Here is a 23,492-nt window from a genome sequence, read left to right as displayed (position 1 = left end):
CAAAATTTTAAGAGGCCGCCAGCTACTCAGCTCGACAAATGAACAGCCAAGGTAGGAATAAAAACGTTTTTGAGTTAAATACCTACTACCTTATTTAGCAAAATCGTACAACCAATATGATGCAGAAACTAATTTCTCTCTTGATTCAGATCCCGTTTTGTTTAAGAACTGATTAGCATAGGAGTGATGGAGAAAAAATACATAAACATGAAAATGGAACATATCTTATAAGTCAGATTTTATTAGATTGAATAAAAAATGAAATAAAAATACAGCTGATGCGTGAGTTTTACAAATGACGATGTCATAGACATCATTATAAGATTGATGTTAACAAAAGGAAAATACCATCTTGCTGGTGTTGTGTCGTTTATACAAAAGACGATGCCATAGGCATCATACGATTTTCAAATTAAATAATAAATTGATAATGACCGAGCGGCAAGAAACGTTGCTAGGCTCGGAAACGCAGGGTCTGGAATGATCCTCTTGAAGGTTCTGCGCCGTGCTGCTAGAAAGCCAGTTTCTTCATGAGCAGGTACAAATTCTGGTCCACCTCGAATCCGTGTAAGTTGTTGGCGTCACCCTGGAGTCGCATTAAGAGGCCTCCGTAGGACACGTAAGCAGCCCTGAGAAGGAGAACAAAATAAGGGAATTAGAAACAGAACGTCTTCAGCCGATCCAATAAATTACTTTAGAGGTATAAATATAAACCATACATTAAATTTGCTATGACAGAAATAATATTTTTTTTCCCGGAATTCTAACCAGAATATCTCGATTTCCGAGCCGTAAATTACCACTTACACCACAATGCCATTTTATTAGAAAGTTAATTACCGACTGTGTTTACGAAACAAGGTGTTGACGAATCAATTCAATATTTTGTCATTGGAGGAGGTCGTGCTTACTAAGACAGTCCGAAATTCACCTTGGAAGAATGTGGTGAACCTGATAGCACACTGGAACGGCAATCGGGAAATCCGGGTTCGATCCCGGCTAAATAATTTTTTTATCATAAATGAACCCTTGTTGTATATTGCACCCTTGGGTGTGACTGCATACAGAGCCACTCGTTACTTGCAGTGCTTTGTATGAAAATACAATGCTCCATAAAGGCCATGTTGGAAAATCAATGGTTATAAGGAGAAGAGAAGTTACAAGTAATTAAGAGTAGATATTAAACACTGAAAACTTCGTGATTTTGTATGCGAAGATTAATTTTACACTTGGTTAAAACATGCATTTTTTCCGCACTAAGTCGCAGATGTATACAAATTTCAGCATACATGCCTAAAAATATGTGGATATTAAAGAAAAGTTCTGGTTCACTTCATTCCATTAGCCAGAATACATGGCGCTAAACACAAAATATGACTATACTGTCATTCTATAAAGTCGCATTACAAATGTTACAATTACAGAGCAACGATTCATTCGAGCTCTATTGATCACAATTTCAATTAATGTCGAAGCAATTTCGTCATACAATCAAATGTAAACTCAGCTTAGACGGTAAATACACAATATGAGACACTGGGGAAAAAGATTAAACATATCCCTAAGCAGATGACGCCCGACCATTGCTCTAATACCTCGCTATACTTCTTTCAGTTTCTTAGCGAAGAAGTTAACGCCGTCTTCTAAGAAGAACGCCTTGAGAACCGTCATAACACGGAGGCTTAAGAGAGAAAAAAGGGCACACTATTGCACCAAAACAGCACAATCCGGGTCACATTTCGGCGGAACTCCACCACTTTTCTCTGACGTAAGGCCAACCGATTCTCGCAATTTATGGAAAGAATACTGCCACCGGGGTCACGGAGGCAAAGAAAAAGACAAATTACGCCCACAACTCCCGCCGTTGAATTTGCCTCCCTGAAAAAATAATAATGAAAACCAAGCGGGCAGAGAACTGAGCCTTGAGGTACCCTGGCGGCGAAATGCTAAGGCGACGGAGGGGAGTGTTTGGACGTGGGCGACGGCTGTATCAAAAGCAAGGTGGAGGGAATGCGGAGTCCATTTGGACGCCGAAAACTAAAATTTCCGCCGTTGAGGCAACGAGGCGCGTGGGCGGGGAAAGGAAACAACACGGTTCCAAATGAGACAAACGCCTCCACGACGAGCAATGAAAGGACGAAATGGGAAAAAAACATAACCACGACGTAAGAAAGGGGGAAAGGAAGAAAGAGAAGTAAGATTGCGAGTTGTGAGTCCATAAAACTTTCACGAGGTATTTTCGCCAACACAAAGGGCTCATTTAGACATACATTTTACCTCAGCGAATCCGGCTTTATTCTGTGGAACCTGGTTATAATAACGTAAAAATTTAAAACTAAAAGTAACTTCCCACCAAATTTACTGGAAATGTTACAATTAGTTTTCAATTTTAACTATTATACATTTTCAGCATAAAATAATTGATTATTATTATTCAATTAAAAATTCAGCCATATGTAATTCCTTTAGTACAACCGCATGGAAAATATTATAGTATGGGTCATTTGACTCTAATCAAGCTTAAATACTCAATTTTGGATAATTTCTCGTTAAGAAAAAGCGGTAAATTTTGTAGAGTGACAAAAGAGTAATTATAATCCACTTCTTTTAAAAAGAAAGGAAATAACAACGAAAACATAATTTTTTGGCTTAAAGTGATTAAAAATAGCCATTTGGACCCTAAATCATGCCACAACCCTCAATATCTTGGAATGTGTACCTAATCATTGAATTATTTCACGAAATATACCATGATTTACAAAACTGTCCACAAATGAAATTAAATCTTATCAAACAAAGTCATCACATGTACGCGATCAGGAGTAAATAGTTTGTTTTTCATGAATGATATTACCTCTTTCCAGATTTATACCACATTAAGAATTATCGTTCACCACAGTAAAGAACTAGATTTTTATCCATAAAGCAAGAACAATTTTAAAAATGCGTAAAAATACAACATTTTCAAGTCAATTTCCACCAAAATTCCACGAAGGAGGCAATGGACTTTTTCCAAAAGTCGAGCGAGTCAACAGTTTATCGGAAGATAAGCTGCATGTTTTCCTGCTTCATTGAGCTTAAAATCGTTCCATTAACTCATAACGGTATTAAGTATCAATAGGATCCAGAACACCAACGCATTCATTCATAAATAAGCTTAGAATCCCACCATTACCATCCAGATTGATAAAGAGATAATGCCAGTCAGTTATTCCCAGACAGCATATACGCCACTGAGAAGGTGCACTCGCTCCGCTTCAATGGTGATAAGATAAGGCAGTACCATTCGGGCCTTGAGTAAGATGCGTGAATAGCGACCGCTTGCCGTTTAGAACGGAGCAAAATCGTAAAATCTTCCCAGTGAATCACGGCTCAAAAAAAGCGAACTCTTACATCTGTTCTATCGCCCAAAAATCTTGCAATATAGTCCAAGAATTGGTGATGGCAAAGAATGCTACAATATGTTACCGAAGGGTATAAAGACTAAACGATATCGCCTTTATGATTACATCGACGAAGAGATCTTCACGACTGGATTTAAAGATATGATTTCTTCAGAGGCGTAATTTGTTCACGTGGAACATAGGCATCAGCTAATCTTCTCAATACATATTTTGGTATATTCTCCAAGACATCGTAATTTTAGTACTAGCACTATTGGTAACACCAAAACTTATAAGCTGGTTAATACTTATACGCTTATAGATTAATAAATAATAGTAATAACTAATGGCCATAAATCATATTAATAAATAAAAATTACGCAACCGATAGCAAATATAACGCAAATTTTGGTAGGCAGTGCCATATTTAAAAAACGTGGTACTCTGCGCTACTCAACGCCAATATTTTAATACCATAGCTGCTGTGGCTCGCTAAGTTCAAAATTAAAACGATCAATACGTAGAAGCTATTGAAATAAATACTGGCAAATTATTTATTGAATCAATTTATTAAAGTCCAAAATTAAAATTACTTGCAAAATTTCCACGATTATAATCGTGGAAAATGACAAGTATTCATTTCAATAAGGAAAAATTCCACTCCATTACGCTTGACTCTTCGGATTTTATCTGTATGAAGAGCTGAAAACCGTTCAAGGGGTATGGCAAAAGAACAGACGATATTAAAGAAGCCTAGAAAAAGAAGGAACGTAAAAAAAAATCTCGACAAAACTCCTGGGCGCGTTTCTCCACCCTAACATCTTCAGAGGAGGAGACAAGTCAGCTGTATAAAAGCGAGAACAGAGGAGAGAAGGAACTCGGAAGCCGGCCCGTGACTCGGCAATATATATGAGGCCAGCAAACGTCATCACGGGAGTTGAGCGGGGGCAATAAAAATCTTATTATCTTCCACGGGAGTAAGAGTAGTCAATAAGAGAAGGAAAAAAAGTACCTCTTGCCTCATAGTGCACGGGAAAATGGAATACTACTGGGAAGACATGGTCGGTAATTTATTTTTATATTCATTCCTGCAGAATTTCGCGAGGGTTATAAACGACCAGGGTCTCACAGACTTAAATTTAAATATACATCCATATTTTCAAGGCACTATAAGAAAATTATCTGATATTATTGAAGAAAATAACCGAGAAGTGAAAAGCGGCGAACCTTCACGGTGCCATCCGCAAGGAGACGCCCAGTCCACGAATATGCTTTTTAAATAACATTTTCGCTCTTTAAGTTACTAAATGGAGACAAAACAGCGTGAATAATTATAATATCCACCGAAATTTTATTACAGCAAGCAAAGGCACAAAAAGACATACTACAAGACAAGGACGTATAACACAGAGGAGATAAAAAAATACATATAGACATTTGAATGGTATTTGAAAGAAATTCTTAGTTTCAAATTGGAAGTCCCCAAAGGATTCCCAGAGGATTGGATAGATAAACGCCAATTAATTTAAAGAAATAGCTTTTTTTCACCACACTAAATTTAATTCAATGCACTAAAATTAGCTAAAATCCGAATCAAAATGTTTAAATGCTAGAGAATATCCTATCGAAATATAACACCAGATATTCTTAAGTAAATTCCTCATCCACATAACAAAAGCAGAAATGATAATATCGCATTTTTCCCAGACCATTACGGTATCTTCAAATAACAGCCATGCTACTCATTAAAAACGATCACCGTGGAGAAGTTAAACGGCATTTCAAACACGCGGTTTCAAAATGTGTATTTATAATACAAAACCAAGTTACGTTTCAGCGTAACTCTAAAATGGGGAAGAGAACCCCCTCAAATCTCTTTAAGATTTCAAAGATCAACCATAATTATAAAAGGCATGCGTTATCCTTATATTTTTGGGATTGTAGTACTTTGTATTTAATTATTTCTTTAACTGAACAGGATTACGAAAATCATTTTTTTAAATAATTTTTATTTATTCTCTAATTTATATATTTATAGCCCTGGAGATGATCATATTCATTCCCAAAACGCTAGCTAGAAAAATAAAAAGGGCCACGAAGCACCCATGAATTTACGAGCAATAAATTTAGGAAGTAAAACAAAAGGTCAATAAAACTAAAATATCTACTACACATCTCTCATGCAACTCCACGTTTCCCCACGGAGATAGCCACAATGTTAACGACAATTTTCTTTCGAATATACTACATCAATATTAGCGACTGGAGCACCACTCAACACGAGGATGCAATATAAATGGTACTGGAAGCTGTGTCGGCGGTATCCTGGGATACGGAGAGGCATGGGGAGGATGGGGTGGGGGGAGGGGAAGGAGTGTAGCCGGGCTGCCAGCAGCTTTAAATTTAGAATGCCACCACCCCTTCCCTACACTCCTGCTCCATTTGCCCAAGGGATGGGGGATAGGGGATGAGGGTATAGGCGGTGGGGGAGGAGTCGGGGGAGAAGGGGTAAATCATGGTGAAGGAATGGGAAGACACCCACTCTACAATCTCTACAGCTCTTCCTGGCCGAGTACAAAGAGCACGGGAGGAGTGAGAGAACACAGCGAACTGAGGAACAAGTTATAATTTTTAGCTCGACCTAAAGGCACAACTATTGCAAACTTGAGATCACCTACCGTAGCATTAAAAACTAATAAAGACTTAAAAGTACTTGAATATTTATTGAATATCATTTAACGTTGACTGGTGTTATGGAGTATAGGTCTTTAAGAATTATATGTACCATTTTATGATCAACTTTTTGTCATAATTTTATACCTTCTTCAGGGATATGAATGAATATGATTACATTAATTTGATACATAAAGGCACGAAAAGTTATCACATTTTTTTACAATAACAAGATAAAAGAGACATTAAAGTACTTGAAGATTTTATGAATATTATTTAACGTTGATTAGTGCCATATAATGTAGGTCTTTAGGAATTATATGCAAAAGTTTTGGCCAATGTTTCGGTATATTTTATATACCTTTTTTCAGGGCTATGAATGAATTCATGAATATGATACGTAAAGGAATGAAAAGTTATAGCAATGCTTTTAATAAAATAAAAAAATCAATTGTATATTAATTAAAAATAAGGGACAAGAATTTTGACGTACCCCTTTTGCAATGAGAATGATTTGTTTATTCATTTGGACTAAAGTTTTTGCTTATAATTCTTTAATACCTGCATTCTATGATACTTATTAATGTTAAAAATTAAGGCCAAGAGAAAGAAAACCACTCAATATGATGCTCAAGTAAATGGGCGAAACGCTGGTGAAATGTTGACGGACAATTCTGAAGATCAGACCTAAATAACCCATCCCAATTAGTTATAGAGAGATAAGTCGCCAAGAACTCCGATGTGGTTAAATAAAAAACCACCAAAGCACTGCGAATACAGGAGAAGCAGGAATAATTTAGGGACGTCTTTCAGGGGTACCGCAAGGTTCAACATTGGTTTGAGAGCTAAAAACATTAAATGTTTTTTTTTCTGTAAAGAGATGTATCCTGGAATATGAAATGATAACCTTGTAAGTATGTAAACTAGCGAAATTACCAAAACCGTGGATACAAGGTACTTTTTCACACTCTTAAAAATTATAGCAATATTTCAGCCAGGCGCGACTGTTACCATTGGTTCGACTGTAAATAAGTCCAACTCCTTTGTAACAGCAAGTAACACAGAACTTCCCACCGGTCTCAGTAACATCATATCCTACGTTTAAAGATATGTTGATGAATTACCCAATTTAATTCACTGTATTGTAATAATTTGCTTAAATTGCATCTGGGGCACATGGAAGACATATTTTGGAAGACATCCATCGTCGCTATAATGCTTTTCAATGACAACGCTCGTACATAGAACCTTTGAGTACTAAAATAAAATACCTTAAGGGTACTTGTCAAGAAGTATTGATGAGCATTACTAAACATTCAATTGCGACTGGGTAAAAAATATTGAATTTTTAAACTTTGGATTTAGACAGAATATATAAAAATCATCATATCCTAAAAGGATTTTTCTCTCAGGGCTTATTAAAAGTATCCAATTATCTCAATATCATTGTTAGTAACCCTTAAAAAACATGGAGTCGATGCTGCCACCTTATGGGGAATTTTCGAGAGTCACATTTTGCGAAGACGGCAGAGAAAGGGTTTTAAAAAAATGGAACGGGAGAATGAACGAAAAAAAAAAAAACGTTTTCCGTGATTACGGACCAGAAAGATCGACCCCCGCAGACCCACTTGAGGTTTTTATTCGTCAAAAAATGTCTGCGGGAGTGATGGGAGAATTAAAATGTTGCCCGAGTTCACCGTCGTCGCTTTTGCAAAATAAAAAAAAGTACATCTGTCGAGGACGCAGCATTTCGTGAAGCCTGTCTCAGGCTCCAGATGAGTTCGCGTCGAATTCCGATATTCCTCGTTATATATCCCCTTCTTGTGTGCTGATATTTAGGATCGCTGGCAGTTACAATTAAAAGATAGAGAAAAATAAACAATTTAAAGTTTACGCGACCATATTTGCGCAACGGCTGCATTACGCCCGGTTTTAAATTTACAAAAACAAATCCGCAGAGAATAAGAGCCCTTGTTTTCCCTTTTTTATAAATTCCCTTTTCACTTACTAAGGCACTAAAGGAAGAGCTAGCACAATTTACTGTTTTGGGCGATGAAATATTAATCATACATACTTTGAAGCACACAATGGCTTACATGCATATCTTAGATACTGACAGCAAAGGATGCCATTATTAGGCATGATAGAAAAATATATTTATTGAGAGTAACTCAACTCGAAACCCATCTACTTATTATTTAAAAATGAATGGCTGTCGAAGGAGAGTTCCCGATAATAAATCACATCGACTTTCTACAAATTTATAATCAGGAACCTCTTTTTGAGAACAATGCATTTGAATAATTATGAGATGATTTTCGAATGCATAAAATACAAATACTATAGTAGCACATCATTTCTCTTTCGTATTTTTTACGATGATATAATCAGTCTGCCAGACTCTATTCAATACTGTATTTTTTTTACCTATGTATTGATGATGTTGGATTGGTCATGATGTCGATTGGCGATTTTTTTGTAATTATGTATGCATGTCCAAAAACAGTACGCTCAGAATTGGAACTTAATGGAGAAAACATTCAATTAAGCATATTTAATATAGTGAAAATGATTTCCTCAATATGGCAGACTGCGCACTCTGATACTTAAAAAGGCTCCATCCCCCTTTCGTTTCGCATGATTCGAACACTTTGATAGGAAAGACCCCGGAATGCACCACGTCCCGCAGAGCGATGCAAAGGGAAGGAAAAAAAGAACACGATCGAATGGCGACATTTTGCACGACACCCGAACTTCCGGGATGCGCCGCTGGAGGGAACTGCGATCGCGGTTGCATCAACGACCGCCTCGTAAGGGCGGGAGAAGAATCTAAAAGGTCATAAAACGAGGAGTTGGGCGCCCACTTGAAATTTTGGCGGTGCACCTAACAGCAAAGCGTATGCAATGGCACGCGCCCTATCTCTGAGCGATGCCATCGTTTACCGTCGTCTACTTTTAGAGAATTAGCGACGTGGAAACAGCCACTCGATCGGCACTGCAGCGGGGAATAAATTTCCCAGACGCAAACAAACAGTTTCGTATCGTTTATCGGCGCACAGTGATTCCCAAATCGAAATAAAGCTAGCAAAAATTAATAACGCTGTTATGCTAACTCCTTTCATTTCAATATATTGTATGGAAATCGTGCTCCTATCCTAAACTTATTCTTTTTTTCTGAAGTTCTTTTTAAATGGAAATGTACGTAATGAAATATATTTTGTAGATTGTAATCAACGTTGAATAATTAAGTAAAAAATTATTACTAAACATCGAGAATAAAGCTACCGTAGATTGGGGTGACTTTTTGACTGATGGGGTGATTTTGTGACATGGGGTCTATTTTTCGTATAATTAATCTCGTGATTTTTAATCTGGTCTCATGAAAGAGATGTACTGGGCATTTCATTTGTCACATATGCCGTGACATGTTGCGGATGGAGCTTTTTAGCTGTGTACTTCTTTCTGACGCCATGGTCTAGCAATACTATTTTTTCCTCTTTCGGAAAAGGAGGGAAACTTTATATAGTGAAACTCACTCGTGAAATTCACTCGGTGGGGTGACTTTATGACAACGTTTTCCCTTTATATAGTTGCTCATATTAAAGATACAGATTCTATGAAGACATAAACTTTAAAATGAAGGTTGAAGCTATCTTATGACGTCATCCGTTTCAGTTTACGTTAAAATTGATCAGCGTAAGAGTGACAACTTTTGGCTTCCTTATATTTGATGAGTTAAATTAATTTGATGTTGTAGAGATACTTATCACTTCTTATGCTGAGATAATCTACTCCGTAGGTGATCCACGCAAAAATCGGATTCATTTTAAACCAAGACATGCTAAATGGAGATATCACCCAACAGAAAAGATCCAATACTCTTGGATACAAACTTAGTTTACGCTTGTTGCGGTATTTTTCCACAGACTGATCGTCAGAAAGGGATTTTGAAAATCATTCCTTGACGATTATTGAACAAAAATACATAAGAAAATTTATGCATGAAAAAATTAGCATGGCAAAAATGATAACATAACATTTTCCTCCATTATGCCAATAAAATCTACTAGCCGTTGAACTTACACATATTTTATCAAATATAGGTAAATAGCTCGCACAGGCCAGAACGTATTAAAATAAAGGTCAAAACATAGACTAGTATAATTTTTGGGATATATACAATAATAATACAGCTTATTTTGTGAGAATACCTCAACTGAGGCATTTAGATCAGGGGCGCCGTTTGCATTATACTAAATATGTCCAACTACTATATCTTTAAAAAAGAGAAAAAGTGGAAACTACAAAATGAGACGACTACTTTGACCAAAACTAAAATACACCCAGTACAAATACAAGCAGAAGTACAAACAAAAATACAAGCATCTTACGGGTTCATTACAGATATGAGGGGAGGTCAACTAATTTTTAGTCCCATATTACACAAACATATGTCCCATAAGAGGATGTTAACAGCAATTAGGCCATACAAGACACCACCACCGCTGAAAAAGCATCTCATAATGTAGCGCAGATTCCTGCAGGTCTTGAACAGGTTTCCAAGGTGACGAGGTGATGATTTCACTGCTGTTATAACCATCCTCGCAGGGGCAGTGCAATTAGAGGTCGTGATCTGTTAACCAGGGATCTAGCCCACACAACCAGCTAACCACACTGCCACTGCGCAAATGGCATTTCAAGTCATCGTCCAAAGTGCAGGTGTTCACCAGAAGCCAGACGATGCCATCGAATCCAGTTGATCTTGCTAGGCCGGAGCTCTTGCAGATACAAACTACATTATATATTGTTCGAGGTGCTTGTTAACGGAAATCTTCGATGTGTATCCACTTAGTCACACAACGTCCACAGAAATGATGTTTTTCACAACAGTTATCTTTACTGGACACTGGGAGCCAGGTTATGAGCAATTTATAGAAAGCACTGCCGAAGCTTGAAGCACAAAACACGAAGATTTCCGCAACAACACCCACATTCACAATAAAAGCTTTAACAAAAATAACAAAATTTCCACCCAACATAATCGAAGACAACTTCAGCACAATACACAACGATATGTTAAGAGGAATATTGATGCTTCTAACAACACAGCGTAAATCTAGGATAGACGATGTTTATTTTTTGCCACAACAAGCACAAACCATGGGTGCAACTATGGAGAATGACTCTTTGGATTCTTCATCCGTTTATTTATCACCGTTAAAAATAAAATTAGACCGATAGACCACTGAAACGCTCCGAGTTGACGGAAGACGGAAGGATTAATGGTTACCGAAGCCTGAATGGAACGCTTCTGGAACTCTTGACGAATAAAGCCGTCTGAGAACGTTTACGACACTAAAGCTATACTTAGACAATTCCGATTGAGCCATAGGTGGAGAAGAAACAACGCAATTAGTGAATTCAAAACTGCGCTCCGAGATGCAACACAGATGCAAAGATGAATTAATATTTTATTGTGGGCTTCAGGACTCTGAATACCTAGAAAATGAAATGAAAAAATTCTATTCAGCACTGATAAAAACAGTCGTTAATTTCTGTGAAACGACAAGGAAAATAGAACCTCATTACGATACTCGCCTCAACTAACTTTTTTGCAACCCGATTAAATGACTAAGTTAGTATTCAAATATATTCTCTTTTGCACGGAAAATACATATGAATACACGTTTTACAAGCCACTGGGTAGTTACTTTCTAAATATGACTCATAATGGCCATTTAAAATAAGCTTTTCAATGACCTGAAAGTTTCAATTTCCAGTACCGAACTACAGTGAAAATTACAATACAACAACAATTATTTTTTTTAATTATTTACTTATCTCCATGGAGCCAATAAAGTATGGAGGCAACACCAGTGAGTTGAAAGCGGAATCAACTTGTACTTTTTAAATATCCTAACACCAAATTAGAATCATAGATGTCACAGCAATTAAACTTCCAGCAACTATTCTAAAGTTATGCATATTTTATTTCCAAAAGGGGAAAAATTCAATCAAGTATTTGGGGAGCTTGAGCAAAGAGGTCTCAGAGGCAAAGACTTTGCTGAGGAATCGAACGGTGAATACCCCTATGAAAAAATTGTATAAACCTGTTTCAAAATTTTATACAATCTTATACATTGCCATGGCAATTGTATAAATTGTATAAAATTTTGAAACAGGTTTATACAATTTTTTCATAGGGGTACTGCCCACTGAGACATATGCTCCATTTGGCAAGCTGCGTTCTTTCGAGGGAAATATGCTCACATTTCGGAGACGAATCTCGGGTGTGTACTGGAGAATACTGTGCTCCTTCTTTTGGTTCGCCTTGTTTTCTGAAAAGAGAGCTTTATAAGAGGAGCGCGGCGGTATTCCCATCTGCGGCCACAAGTATCTTTCTTCTACAATTGGCTTCATTTCCTCATCCCTTTGGAAATACCATCCTAGGGTTGGGAGGGAGCTATTCTGTGGCTCCCTTTCAACATAACTACCGTGTTTTGACTCCAATTACACGTGTAGGGAACTCAAAAAGTAGTGCGAATTTTTATTTTCTGGATTGATTTTAATTTTATACCTGACTAACAGATGTTACCCGATCACATTCAAATGGGGGTGAAATTAATAGCAATACACATTATTGATTTCGATTAATAGTATTAAAATACTGCTGGCGAATATAATTTTGTTTTGAATCGCCTTTAAAAATTATTTTGAACAAACGCTTACGACTGGTTGCTATGGCTAATTACTACAAATGGAATGGAAGAAAAATGGATGTATTTGGATCTAAAAATAAAACTATCGAAATAAAAGGAAGAATACCAAACAACCGAATAAAATATAAAATACAGACTTTTTCCAAAGGCACTATGACCTAAATTTTTCATGGCTGTATCTTCGGTTATTTAGGCTGGGTGCTGATGTGCGAATAAATTATTAAGAAAACCCAACAGACGAGATACGCATTTTTGAAAAACGATTTGAATACGCTGCCATCAATCAATACTTACCATACGTTCAAAACAAGCGTTAAAAGTGTAAAGGCCTGGTAAGAGGTACATTAAAACGTAAAAGTTACTGTATGAACGCAAAAATGAAGGTGAAAATTCACCGTCTAACCACCCCAAAATGTACAAATGCGTGGCCGCGTGAAAAGAAAATAGAACTTGTACTAATTTGGTTCATGCATTCGTACATGTTCCGTGTAACAAGGCCTTAAGAACATATGAAAAAATGAGACTTTTCAATTTAAAGGAATCATAGCCAATGGTAAGCCTATTTAAAAAAATAATTTATTTATGTTATTGTGATTTTAATAGTGAAGTCAAGCATGGGATAGGACGGATTAAGTCCCCAGTACTCCATGTCAACCAAATTTAACCAGTACAATAATTTAATAAAACCTCATTTCACTGACATTTCTAAGACTTCCCTGAACGGTATAATCCCTGTCGGAGTGACCTCCTAAAAGACAGCAAGGTAGGATTCTCATTTCTAGCCTGGGGGAACTTCCACCGACGCTTTCGTTCCGTCATTCTTTAAGGATAACCTTTGGGGAGTTTAACGTCGCGTGGATTATATCATTCTGGGCCCACGACGGGCGAGAGAGAAAGAGAGAAAACAAGAGACGATCGGGAAGCGAAATAGGCACGGCGTGCCAGACACAATGGGGGAGGCCACCCTTTGAAAAGAGTCACGCAAGTGGGAGGGGTGGAGGAGTTATTTGGCTCGCGGCCTGATGTAAGAAGGGTCCCAATAATTCGAGCGCGCTCTGGCGCCGGACCAAACGCGACAAATGGCTTCCCAGCGGTTCAGCCTTTTATAAATACAGGAGCGGTCGGCTAGGAAGAGAGAGAGAGAGACGCACTTGCGGGTACCTTACACACAGGGGCGCTGGAGAGAAACGCGGCAACGCTACAGGAGCCAGGGGCGCAGCCAGGAATTAAGACCGGGTTTAGGTGCAACTGATACCGGTGTGTGTGGGGTTGTGGTATACCCACCAGGATAAGCGGTAGGTGCGAGATTAATAAATTGAGGAAGTTTAAGATAAATGGTTCAAAATGGTGAGTTTTACGACTTTCTGAGGGATATTTTACTAATTATTACACTATTCTATTAGTAATATCAATCCAATTAAGTAAAATGGATAAAACTTAAAAATTTCTCTGACCTCTGCGGGGGGGGGGGGGGGGTTTATCCCACAAACCCCCCCCCCCTCGCTGCGCCACTGATAGGAGCGATGGTAGGGCGCTAGAACCAAAGCTTGAGAAACCACGGCACGTTTTACCATTCAGTTACACGCAGCGGATCCCAACCCTTTTATTCCTCGCTCCCGCATTCATATATAGTGTGTATACCGTACGTTGGCGCACGGGCCCGCGAAGCGCCTGAGCCGCGAGCAAAGGAGGGGAGGAAAGGACCGACAAAAAAACTGTATGGGACCGACAAGGGTAGCAGGCGGGTCCGTTCGCCCGCCCCTTTCCTCCCCCCGACGAAGGCAATTATAAACTATAACTAATAGTGCACTAATATTACAACTACTATTGTACCCCAAAAATGTAACGTGCACATTATATCACATAATTTCACTACGGTTTGGTGAAACTTTTATTTATGAATAATTGTATGAATGGAAACTTTGTTTTAAATACCCCATATAATATGTATACATACTTCCTGGTTATGAGGTGCATAGTTCCTGGCGTCCGCTATTACCGATTATTTTCGGAATACCCGCGACTGGATCGCCGTCGTCGCAAAAATATGACAGTGACGAAATTTTCATTGCGGTAAAATGCAACCACCTTTCACTTCAGCGGTTCAGCCTTTTATAAAAACAAGAGCTGTCGGCCAGGAAGAGAGGGAGAGACACTTGCGGATATTTCTCTACAGGGGCGTCGGATAGGGACACGGGAGGAAGATAGGAGCGAAGCTAGAGCGCCAGAACCTAAGCTCACAAACCACGGACCGCTATCCAATTCAATTACATAATATTATTAATATTACATTATTACACAATTAAAAAAAAATATTAAGCAATTGAGGCAGGCGAGATGTTGTAGAAATAACATCCTGATTTAATGAAATAGAGAGAGGGCAATCAGGTCATTCTCAAGTAAATTTGTACTTGAGAATGACCTGACGAAACGTTTGATGTCGAAACGTATTTTAAAATATATTTATGGAAAACTTGCCATATCTCTTTTTCATTTAATAAAAAAATACTCTCCTCATGGAAACATATAGCTTACATCCTGTAAAGGTAGACTCAATTCCGATTTTTTTCTTTGAGGTTACCTAAATAATGTTTTGTGCTCACCTTAGCAACATTCCCATTCGAAAATTTTACGGAAGTTATGGGTAACCTACTAGAAATAATTAGAGTTGAGTCTACCCTAAAAGGATTCATAGCTGTATATTTTCATCAAAGCAATCTTTTTTTAATTGAAATGAAAGGTAGTTACACTTTTCTACAAAATTTTAGTGTGTACGACGCGTTTGGACTTGTACTAGATGAATTGTATTTGAACAAGACAATATTGTCTTGCACCAGACGAATGCTCTGTGAGCCGAAACGCCTTTAAGTATAGAGGGAAAGTGCAAATACCTTTCATTCCAATTAAAAGAATATAGTTCTTATGAACATATACAGCTATGGATCCCGTAAAGGTCGACTCAATTCCCGATTTTTCCTTTGAGGTTACCTAAAACTTCCTTAAAATGTGTGAATGATATCTTTTTGTGAAATTTGCTTATGAAAGCACTAAAAATCATCAATACGCATTAGAATTATTATGAATTGAAGCGGGAACTCCAAGTTGTGAGTGAATACAGGCCACGGTGATCTGCAAATTGTTCCTTGTTAACCTACCTTGACCGGTAGAACACTTTCAAAATAAGAGGTAGCATTAGCTGCGGAATACAGTAGGATCACACAGATATCTTAGTCTTCGTGTTCGTTAACGACTAACAAACTGGTATCCCTTGATAAATTCAGAGAACGCGTCATATCATCTCAACTGGTACTATTTTGTCTTCTTTCGCGACAAATTAAATGGGTATAAACTTAACTAATCATGGTAAGAAACTTCATCCCTCGATACAATTTAATAATTACATGATTTTTAATTTCATCACTCTGATCAATATATTTTTTGGCCCGAGAGATGAAGCCCATTTTCTAATTCTTCACGAGAATACATTTTGGAATGAAAGGTCACGAAAGGTTTAGAATTGGAATCTGATTCACAATCGGATGGAAGGAAATGCAAGTAAGATTACCAAAACTATGATGCACTGGTTTAAGCCAACGTATTCTCTGAAAAATAAGCTCATAATTAGCTTAGAAAATGTAAACAGATTGTCCCGGCATTGACACTCGAATTCAAAGGTTCAGAACTCTATGCTTCGGTGGTGCGGACGAAGCTCGCCCTCAAGTCTTTCGCTGGTTCGCACCTGTCGACGACCAAGATGAAAGGACAAGATACGATAATGGTCGATCCAATGAGGCGACTAGTCGTGGATCCTACCACCAGGAGGCGGCGCAACCGTTCTCATTTTATGCCCGGGTGACGACACGAGGGATCCTTCAAGCCAGGGAAGAGGGATATTGAATTTAACTCCAAGACGAAACATCTACAGAGCTTTACATAAAAAAGTAACCCTTAAGGAACTCGGTGCAAGAAGGAAATTAATCACACTTTCATGAAAATTTTACAATGCAAGGCTCTACCTGTGTTTCATCACCAGATGGCCACAACAAACGGGCTTTCCGTGCCATATTTTCTGGAAATTACATTGGAAAATCCACATTTCATCATAGACAGGAGACAAATTTTTGGCACGAACTACACCGTTAAAAATAAATAAATAGTTTACTTTAAAACTCTAGATAGGTATCGAGAATGTATTTGTTCTACGTAGGACAAGATAAGAATGATTCTACTCAGCGATGCCAACAGATGCCGACGCGATAAGATGCATCAATTAATTTAACGACGACCTTTTCACGAATATCCTCAAAAAGACCTCGAGACTAGGGGCAGTATCAGCCAAAAATAAGGGATACTAATATTTCATCCTCCTGCATCCGAATAACGGAGTTATTCCCTACCAAAAATAAATGCGGGTGGATAATAGTCATTAAATACATAAATTACAGAAATAAACAACTTCAAGGTATTTACAGCAACTTTTCATTTCAACGACCGGTTTCAGAGTTATAAACATACTATCAGCTGGACTCGACCATTATTTATTCTATTTGAAACTATTTCAGAGAATTCAACGCAAAATGCAATATATTTAAATAGAGGATTAAATTATTCCCCTTAATTTGCCAAAAGTATGGTCACGCAGTAACTGATATCCCTGAAGATATCCCTTAAATAGACAGAAAAATTATCATATGATTGAGGGATGACTAAATCTAGAAGCAACAATACAAAGTAAAAATATCATTCACACATCAAACAGATCCTCTTCAGGTTTCATCATTATATTCCAAAAATCTAAACCTCAAACCGCTAACTATCCACAACCAGCCAAGCCTAAATATGGTTTGCAAAAGACCGCCGTAGCAGTAGCAGTATTTTATGTCCATGGGCAATTTCTTCAAACATTAATATCTACACTGATAACACTCACACTTTGAGACCAAAAGTCAAGCCAGTATTAAACATAAAATAACAAATTCGGAATTGAAGCACATAAAAAGTGATACACTTGGGTTATAATGTTAAAGGTTTTCTCCATTACCGTTTGAAAATACGCAGATGGATAAGTGGCGGATAAAGCAGCATTTTTCAATATTGTAATCCCCTGGCAATAAAAATCCGAACATGGCCCACATTCCTTACCCTACATCTCATAAGAATCGATGCCACCAAGAGAGAATCCGAGCGAACGTCATTAAAGGGAAAAGACAAATCGGTCACGACAGCAATGACCACCATACACACAGGTTCCCGTCAATTTTTCATTCACGAATCGATGTAATGATTCCTCCCCTTAAATCGAAATCCAAAAAACATGATGCGATACGAGTACGAACGGATCGTTGAATGGAATATCGTTCAAGGTAAGAGGGAGATGGGGTGATCCGTTCATCTCAGAGGTGAACTGTGCTAAAGGTAGGGCACCATTATCGACGCCGCATGTTGAAGGGGAGCTGTCAGCGAAGACGAGGCCTGAGAACTCCCACGCGCGCAGGAGACGAAATTACCTCATCGAACTATGATCCGTGACCTAAGGTGGGACAAAACTCACAGCCAGCCCGCAGTGGGCCACGGGATGTCTACATATACATCTATATAATACCGCGCAAGCCGCCTAAAAAGGCGTGAGGCAGGGGGTGTTAGGACACCAGCCTTTTACATATAAAAAGCAAATGTTCAAACCCCAATACGAATAACATTTATTTGTATTATTAGTGGGGGATCGGGTTGGTGTGGTGGCTAGAGTGTCGGCTTCCCACCCGGCGGGCTCGGGTTCAAATAACGGCAGTGGCAGAGAATTTTCAGAGACTGCCCGATCCCTGCTTGAATGTTGTGTGGAGGACATTTCAAGCGCAACACTCCGTCCGTCGAATGGGACGTTAAGCCGTGGTCCCCTTGGCGCCTTTAGTTAAGAGCAGGCTAACGCCGACGCCGGGTTTCTCTCCAACCTTCCTTCCACACCCTTCCATTCAGGCGCAAATTACCTCAGCTGTCGGTCGCCTCCTCCAAATACTATACTTGTATTATTAGCACATTCCCATACTTATCCGTTCGCGAAAATATCTCTCTTAACGTATCGTTTCTGTCGGACGTGGAAATATAGTGGGGCTCTAAGATGATGTTTTCCGTGTCGCTCTTGAAGATATCAATTCTAAATCGTTCCAGCAATCTAAGATTTCTATTATAAGATATATGACGGCGGAAAACAAAAGGGATGCTTAACGTGGTTTAAATGATAACCGCTGGTCTCTGAGAGTTTAAAAAATAACTTAATTCATAAAATACTGGGGTATGTTGAATGTAAGGGCAGATGGGTATTAATTCCTCTAAAATTTTATCTTCACTTCCCAGAAAAAAGCGCATATAAGGCCTTCCTGGGATCCTTTGCCATCTTATTCCACATATTTCATTCTCCAAAATGTAGGTTTATACGTTCATAATTTATCGATATTTATATCGTTTATAATTTATCGGTATTTCATATCAGGCTCCAAAACACTGGAAGCTCACTTGGTTGAGTATAATTGTATTATTTTTTAATCCTGGGATAATAAAAAATCATGAGCAAGGTTTTACAAAAAATAGTATATTATCAATAAAACACTCCAACTTCCCAATATATAAACACAGATAAAAACATTATTAAATACGATGTACTATCTATTCGGCGTTATCCTCCTAACTCCGATACCCGAGATATTACTATGAATGAAATTTTCCCATAGCTAACTCTTCCCTGTTTTATTTACAATGGCTTTGGTTTATAAACTAGAAAATATCCTAATAAGTAGGTATACGTGAATTGTAAATATCAGAGGAAAGAGTCACAAAATAATTTACTGCATATAGTAACGTTAAACCGGTAGCTTTAAATGAATTTCCTACGAAAGCCTACCATAATCTTCGCCCGCTCAGTTTCTCAGTGATTCAACCACAAGGTTGGTTAGCGTACGTGGGGATAGAGCTCACGTCAGACTAAGGGCCGTATTCTTAGTCGACCCTGTAGGGCCAACCGACCCTGAATACGTCATCAGCCCCTACATAAACCGATCTCGCCCTACATACGCCACATCAAGCCCTACATATGGCCGTTTTTGGAACTAAACGGGCCCTACTTGATGTAGGGTAGCTGAACCAGTCCTACACCCTACAAAAACAATATGCTCGGTCATAAATTTTCGGTCGTCTTTTCTTAGTTTCATAGATAGTTCCATTACACCACCAGAGTGTAAAATTAGCACTGCGCCATCATCTACGTCATCTCAGAGAACTTGACGACGGAATTACCCCCCACCACTTATGTAGGGTCGACTGAGAAACACATGTAGGGGCCTTTTGTTATGTAGGGACGGATATGTAGGGTCCACTAAGAATACGGCCCTAAGCCACACGCGTGAAATAACGCATCTTCAAGGTATTGACGGCCAGTTCCTTCCCTGGGCACGTCGAGGTTTTTGTTTTGGAATTGGGAAGGATTACCTCGGGATTTGAACCAAAATTATACCCGCGGTTTAGCATAGCCGTGGACCCGCATTATAGCATTAAACCAATGATCCTAGAATCAGTAGCAGAATGCCCTACCCACTCGGCTACCATGCTCCACACCGGTAGATTTATATAGAAGAGCAGTATTACATTATATGCATTTACTCACCGGATCGTGAGGTGTGTGGCTAACACAATGGAATACAATTCCAAGTCAGTCTGAACAGTGTCTTCCGTCACCCATTCATTCAACTGATTACAAACTTGCCGCGAGGCTAACCTAGATTACGGCTGAAGTGTCGATAGCACGGGCCTTATATTCGGGTGAACAACCCCAAAAAATCGAATATATCCAGAGATAAGGAGCGTAAATTGCGCCATAATAGGAAAAATACAGACAGATATAAGTAGTTCAAAATGCACATAAATTTTGTGTGTGCAAAAACTACGATCAAGAATGTTGAGCTTAAATTCATGGCGAAATTTTATATAATTCCACAATGTTTTTGCGTACAATGCGTTTTGAGGCATCTCCAGGTGGCATAAGGCGACCTTCAGGTGATATCAGGTCAGGTCGTCATGTCAGATCAGGTCAGGTAAAAGATGAAACCGGCCACCAAGAGGTGAAACCGGTTGTAGGCAAATAAAAATGCTTCGGAATAGTATACATCACTATTAATATATTTTTTAATCTATCAAGTGACGCCAAACATGGTTGAATAACTGTATACTTTTGGACTTTATCTAAACGCGCGCAAATAGTGTGACTCTTCTCATAATGTATCTAACGATTAATTACGCATTGGTGACACAAAAAAACGGAATGCAATTATAACAAAAGGTAAACATTTTATTTTACCGATTTTCATTAACCATGTATCTTAAATGCTCTACCGAAAACATGGATAAAAAAGCACTCGTAATGCTATAAATGCCTGAGCAAATATGAAATTTATTTCCTGACCCGAGCATCATATACGACCTCAATACGTCTTCAATCTTTAAAAGATCGTAACTACAGCATATTTCCTCGAAATACATTCACACTGCTCTTGACTTGAAAATTTCAAAATTTCAGAGAGGTCACATTAAAACTAGACGATTTTATGACGTAAGACACTAAGTTGTAAATTAATTACCAGGCTGAGGACATTCCTCACGCGATGTTAAAAAATTCAAAACCTGATCGCTTACTCGATGAGGTACGATAACAGTTTTCTTGCTCATTTTTCTATTCGGGCGAGGATAATTGGATGCCGGAACATGGATTATTGATCTACAGCGACGCAACGGTGCCGGGACGCTAAAGCTTTGAACTAACCGATGAATTTACATGACCCAGATTCACACTTGCCCCGCGGGGACCGCTTCAATGCATACTCCGAATCTCAAGAGGCCGCGCTTCTACGTACGTAGCTCCTCCCAACAATGCGTGAGCGTCTGCGGCTCTTTTTTAGCGAACTCCTATTGTTGGGTACACATTCGCACCAGCTGCCGGGGAAAGGCCGGATCCAAATATCGAAGTAAAAATTCTGGCTCATACCGGCTGTGTCATCTCAGAGTGAAGGTTTAAGAGTTTCCAGTGTGATGAACTTTAAAAATTCCAAAAATGCTGCGGGTAAACTTGTCTCGGCATTCCCACCGTGTTAAGCATATTTCACCCCATTTTCATCCTCAAGACTGCCGATAATTTTAGAGAATTCTCAAGTTTAACCACACTATTCGCTGGGAAGGCACCAAATCTCATTCCAGAAAAGCTGTTTGGTTTTTCCAGTGCAGCTACTTTTTCATCTCTCCCGACGTTTCGATGGATATCGACCATCCAACCATAACATAACGACATTAGGACCAAATGATGATGGACGACACGAAAATCGAAGCGGTGTCAGCAAAAATGAAGAATATCACTTGTGATCAATATTTGTGATCTAAGTGATCGCAAAGGACTGGCTACGACACATAGTTGTGACTTGGCAGTTGATATCACAGTTTTCTCCTCCCGAACTTTTCCATCCCAATATTGAGTGATCATGAGCTTAACAATGAATTCTCCGCCTTCAGCTGTGAATGCTAGCAATAACAACTAGGTGATAAAAGCCTCGGAAAAGTCTTTGAAAGCCAACACTATGAATATCCCTAAAATTATCGGCAGAGGACACCAAAACATCTCATTTCTACTATTTCTCATAACCGTAACTAGTTGATAATAATAGCAAGTGGTTATTTCCGGAGAAATGGAGATTCCAATTTGCAGATCCTTGTCCTAGTCACAAATCCGAAGTCAAGCCACTAGGCAGAGACAATATGAAGCGCATTAAAAACCACAGACCTCCAGATAGGCCCTTAGAGTGGTTGGGACAGCTTCATAAGGAAGAATATAGCTAAAATTAAATCCTCGAGACGACCTCCACAGCCACAAATAAAGCTACTGAGATTCCATAATATCACATATTCCACTATCGTGACATTAACTTCCATTTAGCGCATCACCAGTAAGATGCTAAGGAACGCAGGATGGAAACCCATGAATTTATTAATTATTTGTATTGGAATTGCAGCAGAATAATTACTCCCCCCATTGAAAATGTCAACATGAAACATCAGGAAAATGGTTTCTCGACGACTGTAAAAAAATATCCTAATGCGCAAATGACAATAATTCGAAAAAGGCTATTTGGGCTCAATGACTATATATTTTTTTATTGTGACGTACATTAACGGTAGGTGCATAAAAGATCAGTGCACATCAATTTTAGATACGGATTGATACTAAGATTCCACTGAGTTCATTCCAAATACACACAATTAACTATTCAAATAAATGATGATCAGAAGTAGAAAATATTTAACTGTGGGGAAGATTGTGGACTGCGCGAATGATATTTTTCCATCGTACACTATTATACGCGGTCAATAATACAATACGAAGACAATCCTGAAAGATTCTATAACTCCAGTTAAGCTGAAAAATTTATAGGCGAAAAAAAGAAAGCATTAAAATTAATCCTTCGACCAAACCCCCAACAATCAATATCAGAACACTGATCTTCAGTTTCCCGAAATTTGCAAGTAATACAAAATATTAGGAAGAAGTAGACAGTGGTGATTGAGGAGTGACTAAGAATTGCGGAAATGAACGACGTTCAGTTTAGTTTCTAACCACATTCTTTGACTTGGAGAATTTTGAAAGAGAAAATTAGAATGAGAATGAGAAATTTGAAAAAAAATAACG

The 23,492-nt window shown here is 38.4% G+C and overlaps 1 protein-coding gene across 3 annotated transcripts in view; it reads right to left on the bottom strand.

The window, feature by feature from the left end:
- Positions 1-221: 221 nt before the first annotated feature.
- The window catches only part of LOC124168477 (DNA-directed RNA polymerases I, II, and III subunit RPABC3), a 595,544-nt gene continuing 572,273 nt past the window's right edge, over positions 222-23,492 (bottom strand). For all 3 annotated transcript variants that reach the window (XM_046546753.1, XM_046546754.1, XM_046546755.1), the window contains one exon: positions 222-629. In XM_046546753.1, the coding sequence (XP_046402709.1) occupies positions 512-629 (118 nt within the window). In that variant the 3' untranslated portion in view covers positions 222-511. The remainder of the gene's footprint in view (positions 630-23,492) is intronic.

This window comes from Ischnura elegans, chromosome 11 (genome assembly GCF_921293095.1).
Source record: "Ischnura elegans chromosome 11, ioIscEleg1.1, whole genome shotgun sequence".
NCBI classification, from domain to species: Eukaryota; Metazoa; Arthropoda; class Insecta; order Odonata; family Coenagrionidae; genus Ischnura; species Ischnura elegans.
This window is presented reverse-complemented; position numbering and strand designations above follow the sequence as displayed.